Source organism: Camelus bactrianus, chromosome 22, assembly GCF_048773025.1.
Source record: "Camelus bactrianus isolate YW-2024 breed Bactrian camel chromosome 22, ASM4877302v1, whole genome shotgun sequence".
NCBI classification, from domain to species: Eukaryota; Metazoa; Chordata; class Mammalia; order Artiodactyla; family Camelidae; genus Camelus; species Camelus bactrianus.
In genome coordinates this window covers 31,797,374-31,806,956 of record NC_133560.1, presented here as the reverse complement: position 1 = coordinate 31,806,956, position 9,583 = coordinate 31,797,374, and the positions used below count along the sequence as shown (strand labels likewise).

At 62.1% G+C, this 9,583-nt stretch overlaps 1 protein-coding gene across 1 annotated transcript; it reads right to left on the bottom strand.

The window, feature by feature from the left end:
- Positions 1–1,196: 1,196 nt before the first annotated feature.
- Positions 1,197–4,219, bottom strand: C2CD4C (C2 calcium dependent domain containing 4C). Its single transcript, XM_074350038.1, has one exon. The coding sequence runs from the start codon at positions 4,186–4,188 to the stop codon at positions 2,926–2,928; it is 1,263 nt and encodes a 420-aa protein (XP_074206139.1). The 5' UTR covers positions 4,189–4,219; the 3' UTR covers positions 1,197–2,925.
- Positions 4,220–9,583: the final 5,364 nt, after the last annotated feature.

Genomic DNA, 9,583 nt, shown 5'->3' with positions numbered 1-9,583 from the left:
CACCTCTCACCCCGAGAGCAGCACCAAGCAGGAAGCACACACGCCTGCTGGAAGAGTCAGCGAAGGCACAGCTGGTCTGACTGTGTTTCCCAGGCCTCAGTTTCCCTGCCTGTCGAATGGAGTAAACGCAGTTCCCAGCCACACTGGCTGGAGCTCCCACACTCCTGCCCTCACCACTGCATTTCTGACCCCCAGGCTTCTGGATGGGAGGCCCTGCCCCCGTGGTCCCCAGTTCAAGGACTTCCCCTCATTCCCTCACTCCCTCACCGGGACAGAAGTTCTCTGCATGTCTCGCCAAAGCAGCCCTTCCACTGAGGGAAGACACTAGAAATAGCGGGCGGCTCCACAGGGGAGAGCAAGCCCGCCACTGCCAGCTTCCCAGCTCCCCAGCTCCCCCCAGCTCCCCTGCAGCCCTGCAGGAGCCCAGAGACCAGGTCAGGCGAGGGCTTTCCATGTATTCATGCACGGGTGGAGGGCCTCCCAGGGGCCGGCACAGAGTTGCAGCTGGACTTGCCGGCCCTGGAGTTGGAGACAGACAAGCCCAGACAGCACGTGAGCTGAGGTGGGATGGGGAACACACAGCACAGAGGACTCAGAAGGCTTCCTGGAGGAGGTGCCACCTCAGCTAGAGCCTGAAAGTGGAGGAGCTAGTGGATGGGAAGCATTCCAAGCAGAGGGAACAGCCTGTGCAAAGGCACAGGTGTGAACAGCCTGGAGCCAGCTCCCCTACTGCTCCTGGCCCAGGGGAGCCCCAGATTGTGTGACAGGGGTGGGGCTGGCCTCCTTTGGGTTCCTGTCTGGGGGAGCGGGGACAGTCCATATGAGATGAAGGGCATATCAGTGGGGGCGCTCCTGCTTTGGCAGCTGATGGCATCCTGAGGGCTCCCATCAGTGACGGCCCCAAATGTCCAGTCTCTGTCCCCAAGTGGGTAGAGCCTGGAAGAGGCCACCTCTGGCATCCCTCTCCCTGGTGGCCGCACTGAGGGCAAGGGTTCAACTCTCATTAGCTAGGCTGCCTTGGGTGAGTTACTGAGCCGCTAGGTCCCCATACCTGTGAGATGCAATGCTAGTCCTGGAGGGCCAGAGCCATGCCCCACACAGACCCAGGTCCCCGGAGTGTCACCCTGCTGCATCCCTGCTTCCCTGCCTCCACCCCAAGCAGGAGAGCCCTGGAGGGTCTGAAAGGGTGGGGAGGACATCACTGATCCTGGAGGCTCCCGCCATCCACCCTGGAATTCAAGGCAAAATTCCTTTCCTGCTATTAAACAGCGAAGCAAGCAGATCTCCACCCCCGAATCTCCCGAAACACCTTTATTGCACTAAAAACAGCATTTATAAACAAACACATTTGGGGGAGGATGTCTTAAAGATGTACCCACAGTCAACTTCAAACACAAAGATACCAGTGCAGGAGCATAAAGATGGGGGCCTCCAGAGGGAAACCAGGGGCGGGAGAGTTCAGGGTCAGAGAGGAGGGAGGTATGAGCTCCAAGCATCTAACTCCATGCAGGGCCCTCTGTCTGCCTCCTCCACCCACAGACCCAGCCCAGAGTGGTGCCCCCAGGTTCCGGAGAGAAGGAGGAGGCCCTATGACCCCAAGAGCAGGGTGCGTGAGGGAGCAGGCCCAGGACAGAGGCTGGAGGGGGCACAGCAAGAGACCCCAGCGCCAAGGGCCCCCACTATCAGTCTCAGGCGTGCACTGGTATGTGCAGATGTACAGAAAGGAACACGTTCTTCCCCCCACCCACCCCCACCCCGGCTCCGGGGGGTGAAATCTGCTCTTTAACCTCTCCCCTGGTGCGCTCTGGGAGCCCAGTCAGGAGGGACAATGTCTGGGCTGAGAGGGGCACCCCAGGATCCCCAAAGACTGCCCTGGTCCACCCAGGGGAGGCCAAGGGACAGAGCTGGCCTTGCCTGGCCCCTGCTTCAAACTGTATCATTTCTGTTCTGTTGAGCTGGAAACCTCCACAAAAATCATCCAAGGACCCATGTACTGACATAACAATTAAACCCATGCAGCTGCCTTTAGCAGTATGAAAAGCCACAAGCAGAGTCTCCCCACCCCACCCCTTTGTCCTTCTGTCCGCCCCCACCCTAACCACAACCTATGTACATGCAAGGGAAAAACAGCCAAGGCCACCGGTCACTGAGTATCACTTCCTGGGGTCCGGCTGCCAAGGTCGCCGCTCAGGGAGGCAGGGGCAGCACCTCTAGCCGCAGGGGAGAGGGAGGAGCAGGGGACACAAGCTGGCACTGTGCTCTGGGCACCTTCTGAGCGACCCCTTCCAAGGAAAGGAGGCGGCAGTCACTCCCACATGGCTGCAGGGTCCGGAGCAGAGAAGGTGGTGGAGGAAAACAGCCAACAGGAGGGACAGGAGGAGCCATCGCCCCGTTTTCATATTCTGGCGCTGTCCACTGCTGCCTGTCTGCCAGGAAGTGGCTCTCCACCCTCTGATTGGCTCTTGCCTCTGGAACCTGAGAGGACCGAGGGCTGCCCAGAGCCAGCCTAACCCAGCAGGGGGTCCTCCCGCAGTCCCATGGGGTCCGCTGGTGGAACCTGGGCCTGGCACTTCTCCTGGGGGGAGGAGGACACTCCCACAGCAAGGAGCCGATTCCGCTGGGCCTCAGGACCGGTGGCCTCGGGGTCTGTGAGGTGCCTCAGCTGCTTTCCGGCCCAGGTTCCAGAACTCCTAAAGGTGGGAGGTGGAGGTGGGGGCATGGAACTTGGGGCCCAGGGGGGCGCAGGCTGCAGAGTGGGCTTTCTTTTCCCCAGAGCCCCCTTCTTCTCCCCTGGACAGATGGTCACCCCACCACAGGCTGCAGCACCAGGGCCCCGCCCAGCCTGAGGTGAAGGCCACCTACCCCGCGGCTCCCTTCCGGTCGGGGCGGCGTCTCCCCGCACGTGGGCGTGGGCGCGGCAGCCCTTCACAGGCAGGGGAGCAGAGAGGTGAGCGGCAGCTCCTCCTCCCCGAGCAGCGTGTCCCGCTTGAGGCTGCCGCCTTTGTTCACCACCTTGATCCGGAGGGCCAGCTTGCGCACGCTGGCGGGCCCCAGGCCGTCGAAGAAGAAGTCCTCATTGAAGACGGGGTGGCGGCTGCTCTTGATGATGGTGCTGCGCTGCTTCTGCAACTTGCCGGGCACCAGGCACAGGCCGACGCAGCAGTTGATGCTGCGGGCGTCGCACAGGCGGTCGTAGAGGCCCTCGGCGGCCAGCAGGCGCACGCGCAGGCGGGCCTGGGCCGCCTCGTACTCGGCCAACAGCCGCACGCTGCCCCGCAGCCCCAGGCGCACGGCGTGCTCCGCGCGGGGCGCCGGGCTGGGCTCGGGGCCGGACTCCGGGGTGGCCCGGCGGTGCAGGCGGCGCCGCGCCCCGGGGCTGGTGTCCGGCGTGCTGTCGTCGGCCGACAGGGAGCCATGGCGGCCCACCGACTGCTTGAGCTGGCTCACCTTGGCCTGGCTGTCCTGGGCGAAGCCTTTGAGCAGCGACATGGAGCGGGACAGCAGAGGGGACCCGAATGGGGAGGACTCGGCTGAGGACCCTGTGTCGCTCTCCCCACCACTGACACAGCGGCTGGGGCTCATGAGGGCCCCGCCGGCCTCCCTGGACGCCCCTTCGCCCCCGTTGGCCTTGGTGCCCCACCGACGGCGTCCGGTGCCTGGAGAGCCCACCTGGGCCAGAGCTCCGTGCTCGCTGTGGAACAGAGACTCCTTGCGCCGCGTGTGGGGGCTCTCAGCCAGCGTGGTGAAGCCGTAGGACGTCTGGGCCTTGGGCACTGAGGGCAGCGCCATGGCGCCCTGGGCCTGGGGGTCTGCGTTGGTGGCAGCCTCCTCCGGCGACCAGTCCTCGGCGCTCTCGATCTGGATCACGTGCCGGGAGGCCGCCTTCAGCAGGCTCCTGCTCTCGGCAGCCAGCTTGGCGGGCAGCCGGGGGCTCCGCGGGGCTCTGCGCGGCGCAGCGGAGGCTAGGTTCTGCTCCGAGGTGGAGGGCCCCAGCTCAGCCTGCCCCTCCGGCTCCGCCGGGCCGGCAGGCAGCTTAGGGGGAATGAAGAAGTCGGGGATCTTGTCCGGAGTGAGCACGTTGCTGTACAGGGGCCCCTTGGCAGCCTTGTCCCCACCCTCGCCCCCCGCGGCTCCATTTTCCCCCGACCCCCGAAACCGCTCCAAGAACCACATGTTGGTTTTCTTCATGGGGCCGCGGATAGGAGGCCAGAAAGGGTCCGCAGAGTCTGCAAAGAGAGGCAGGTGTCAGGAGCTGCAGGCCCCCGTGCACTGGGGCTGGAAGAGGGGCTCTCCTGCAGGGGGCCAGCAGGGTCACCCAGGCGCTGCAGCCCAGGACGGTGCGGGAAGGGGGTTCGCCCCTCTTCCCTCCCCAGAGGAATCGCGCCTAACTTCCAAGCTCTGAAGCCGAGCCGAACGAGGTGGGGGCGGCGCTCCACTCTTGGGAAGCTCCCAGGGGACAACCCCGCTCCACTCTCGCACCCCTCCCCCCTATTTTGAGGATCTCAAAGCGCTTTCTAAAGGATTCCGGGCTCAGTCCACAGAGAAGACACCCCAGGATATGAGGTGGACCCTGGGGTGTCCCAGCTCCGCCCTTCCTCAAGCTCTCACCCACCTGTAGCTTCTCCCTGGGCTGAGGGTCTAGGCATTCGGGGGAGGGGGGAGATGAGTCTGGGGGCCGACAGCTCGGCGAACTGCCCCCTCCCCTCCTTCCCTCATACCCACCACCCGCGGGACCCGGCTTGGGGTGGGGGTGGGGTCCTAGCAGCCCCCGCGGAGCGTGGCGGGGCCCTGAACTCACCGGCCCGGGGCTGGTGGCTGAGGCTGGCTGTCCTGCGGACACGCCGGGGTCTCGGCGCGGAGGCTGGCGGGGCGCGAGGGACGCGGGCGCAGCCTGGGTCGGGCGGCGGCGGCGGCGGCGGCGGCAGCAGCGCAGTCGGACTCATTCACCCGCGGCGGCGGCGGGAAACCGCCCAGCCGGCCGCCGCGCCGCCGTATTCCTCCTAGTACGGCCGCCCTCCGCCCCCGCCTCGCTCGCCCCCGGGACCGGAGCGAGCCGTCTGCCGCAGACCCTGCGGGTGGGCGGGTCGCACTGGGGAGCCTCGTCGGGACCCGGGGGACTGAGGGCGGACAGGGAGGGAAGCAAGTGGCCGCGGTTTGCTGACGGATTGGCGGCGTCGTGCACCCCAGGAAACCCCAAGCCCCAGCCTCAGTTCGTCTGTGAGCCATTTCTCTGGTGAGCAGCTTTCCCGACTTACGATGACGAGTTAAATAATAGCAATAACAACCGCAGCCGAATTTATTACTGGGCACTTTCTCAGCGCCAGGCTCTTAACGTCTGTCGTTTCCGCAACTGATTCTCACAGCGACCGGTGGGCAGGTCCTATGGCTACGTCCAGTTTGCAGAGGAGGAAGGTGAAGGTTTCCTTCCAGAAATAAGGAACTAGCAGCTGAGATGCGGTCCCCCTGTAAATGGGGATCCACTCAGTTGTAGCCACCCCAGAAGCCGGCAGGGGGCTACTCCTTTACTTCATGGCGGAAAGTGTACTGCGCACTTACTGGACTCTGGACAGTGATCTGGGCGCTGGGGACACAGCTGTGACTGGGGCGGGGTGGGGGGAGGAGGGGATGCAGCTCCCACCTTTGTGATGCATCCCAGTGGGAAGGACTCCAGTGGAGGGAGGCACACAGGTAATGATAACTGTAGGTTCAGTGGCTCCCCTGACAAAATGTAACAGGAAAATAAGAGAGGAGAGAGAGCCCCTTGCAGTGCTCATATGGAGAGACCCAGCAAGGGCAAGACCAGGAGGTCCCAGGCCTGGCAGCTCCAAGACCACGGTGTCCCTCGGGAGTGCACCCTATGCCTTGTGACCTGCCGGCCCCACCCTCCCTGCTCCTTCACTCCTTGCCCTCCCTCCCAGCCTCAGTTTCCTCTTCTGGAACCCAAGCCTGACCAGTCCCGAGTCCAGCAAGACACTGTATTGCCAGGACCAACACAGAGCAGGGGATGCCTGGACTTTACTAAATTATGATTGTTCAGGAGCCTCCTGTTTTCCAGGAATGTCCCCGACATCACCGTGGCTGGAGCTGGGATGGGGGTGGGTCTGGAGTGACTGCAGAGGGCAAGCAGGAGCTGGACAGAGGCCCCTCCAACACTTTCACTTGACCTTGGAGTGAGGTGGGGTTTAGAGTCCCACTGTCCAGGTGGGGAGATCGAGCCCTGTTTCAGCTGCTCACCCAGCAAACACTGAGCCCCGCTTTGTGCTGGGGTCAATACTGGCCTGGCCACACAGTCTGACAAAGGAGGCAGATCCTAATGCATGGATCACTTCACCGCTGCCTCCAGGAAGTCTGCCCTGCCTGCCAGCCTGGTCCGAATCAGACCCCCAGAACCCCAACTTCAGCTCTCATGAAGAATGCCCTAGAGCAATTCCTGGGTTGATGTCTGTTGCCACCGTGGGGCCTGGAGCTGCCAGAAGAAAAGGTCTCTGCAGTGTCCCCAGGTTGCCAGAGTCTCTAATGAGTATCTGCCAGACAAGTGGATCAGTAAGTGCTACATCCTGCGGGGGCCATGAGCCACCTCCCTCCAGGGCCCGGACCAGGACAGTGGGCTGAGGAAGGGGACGTGACCGACTAGCTCAGGTCTCCTGTTGACGGCCTGGGCTGAGTACTTGGGGCTACACACCCCTCATGCCCTTGCCTTGCTGTGGGCAGTGCTCCTCCTCCCAGCTGGGTTGGGGGAGGAGGCAGTGAGTTTATTCTATGCCAGTTTCTGTGCCAAGACCTCAGAACACTAATCTGGGGCCACTTGATTGAGGTTCAAATCCTGGTGCCAGCACTTCCTGCTGTGTGACTTCTGGCAAGCATCCAGATCTCTCTGTGCCTGTGTCCTCAGCAGTCCATGGGCGTAACACCTGACCCTGAATCCCAGTGTCAGAGAGAAGATTCGACAGAGTGAGGTACTATTTGCAAAGTGCTTAGAACAAGGCCTGGAACGTGTAAGTTAGCTACCACCTTTTCAAGCACAGACCTGTTACCGGTGAGAGGGACTTGGCAGGGGAAAGAGCCCCAGAATCCTGGCCCCGCTGCAGCTGAGCTCAGCCAGAAGCCCCGTCATGTTTGGGGGCTGGGGAAGCTGAGGTACAGGGGTGGGGGTGGGGGTGAAGGTACCTGGAGACAGGTCCTGAAAGGCTGCCCCATGGCCCACTGCAGGCCCCACCCACCTGCCAGCTGGTTAGCTCAGCTCTGAACCTGGCTCCGTGTCCCTTTCCATAGGATCAGCAGAACCCCTCTGCTTCCTCTGCAGATCCCCGTGGCTGACGAGTGGGGCAGGCCCCCAAGGGCGCCCCCCAACCAGCTGCAGCCTCTTTGGAATCAGAGATGCAGAGGCTGCAGGCTTCAGGCCCAAGCTGGGGAGGGGCCCCGGCTGTGTGACCAGCCTGTCAGCCGCTCTGTCCTGAGTCCTGCTACCTCGTGCTGGGTGGGTGGGTCTTCAACACCCCCACCTGAGGACACTGTATGGAGAGAGAGAAGTGGAAGGTCTGGGGGGGGGGCAGATGGGGGATGCTGTCCCCTAAGCAGACCTGGCTTGGAGGAAGCTCAGGCAGGTGGCTCCAAGGGCCTGAGCTCTGAGCTCCAACCCTGAGGGCACCGTGTACCCATGTGGCTCTGGACAAGCAGCTGGCCCTGTGAGCTCTGTCTCCTTCCCTGGAAAAGGGGAGCAGAGGCCTGCCTGTGAGCTCCCAGGAGGACCTGGTCCCAACAAGGACCAGGTTAAATGGCCTTCGGGAAGGACCATCAGCCCCAGTTTACAGATTAGGAAACTGGGGCCTGAGGGGGCATCCCAGCTCTGCAGGCACCCAGTTCGGGGAAGGGGAGCATCTGGTCCAAGCCTGCTCCGTGGAGTTTGAACCCGTGTCCCCACTGCCTCCCAACCCAAGGCTCCCTGAGGGCAAGGCTGGGGCAAGGAGTGTTTGTTGACTGAATAACTGGAGGTGGAACAGGGCAGGAGATAGGTGTACAGGACTCAGGCTCCCAGCTCCGTCACCATGAGGGCAGCCCACGCTTGGCTTTTCTGGCTCAGGGAGCAGGGTGGGGGAGGTGATGGGTTTGAACCTGGGCTCTGCCATCTCCCAGTGATGGGGCCACCACTCCCTGGCACCAAGCTTCAGTCAGCGGTGCCCCCCAGTCCACTGCACTCAGATCTCACTCCCAGACACGCTGGCCACCCTTCTGCCCCCAGAATAAGCTGTGTCCACACACCCAGGGCCTTTGCACATGCCATCCCTTCCACCAAGAACGCTGTCCTCCTCCCTCGGGGCCTCCCCTCCGGGACCCGGCCCTGTCTCATTCACACAGAAAAACCCTCCTTGATCCCCTGGGGCCTCTGAGCTCCAGGGCTCCTCCTCCTCACAGGTGTCATGATACGCTTAGCAGTGATTTGCTGACTGTTGAACTCCACCAGTGCAGGTCTGTCTGGGTCACGCTGCATCCCCATTACCCACCAGGGGTCAGGGGTCCTGGCCAGTAAGAGGAGGTCATGAAGGCACATTAAAGGATCCGAGGATAGGGGTGTGGATGGATGGACCACTGGATGGAATGGATGACAAACAGGCAGTTAGATGGATGAGAGAGCAGATGGTCAAATGTGTGATGGGTAGATGGGTGGACTGGTGATGATGGGTGGATAAATGGGTAGGGAACGGATGGACAGATGGATGGATGGGCAGATAGACAGGTGGGTGGGTGGGTAGGTAAGGTAATCAGATGGATGGATGATGGACCAGTGGCTGTCAGTCTTCAGGTCTCTGATGTAAGACATGGCACCAGAGTCCCCTTCTGGCTCTGCCTTTTGATGGCTTCACCCCTAGTTACGGGCAGACCAGAGAGGCTCTTACTCCCCACACCCTTACCAGGTCCCCCTAGGGTGCGGGGCAGGGCCTGCTGACTGCAGAGAAAGCACAGCCCCTCCCCAGAGCCAGACCCTGGGCAGGGAGGTGGCAAGACTTGGGGTGCCCCCTTGGGAGAGATGCCCCCACATTTGGAGGAGGAGGTAAAGGAGGGTCCTGGGGAGAGACAGGCGTCTCTCTGGGAAGGAGAGTCTCAAACCATGTGAGGTGAGGTCTGTGACAGAGAAGTGGGGGTGAGGGAGAAGTAGGGGCTCTCAGGCCAATGGGGGGGGTCTGTCATGGGGTCTGAGAGAACAGGTGGCATCTCAAGAAAACGGGGACGAGGCGCTGGGACACCTGAGCAGTCAGGCCATCCTTATGGATGGGTCAGGAGTGGTTTGCAGAGGCAAACAAGGAGCTTTTTGCCAGATATACTGAAGTATCTTGAAGACAGAGGTTTGTATCATTTGGGAGATACACTGGGGTGTTTCCAAAGAGAATTTGGGGGTACGTTTAACTGAGAAGTTGGTGTGTGCTTTTATCTTGGAATAAAACAGAGCTGTCTGAGAAACACTCGGGGTTCAGGGAGGGTTCGGGGAGAGACAGACTGCCTCCCACACCCTCCCCTAGGAGGGACACACCCAGGGCCTGGCTCTCTCCTCCCCACCTCCCCCAGGGAGATGGACCCTGACCCCTGA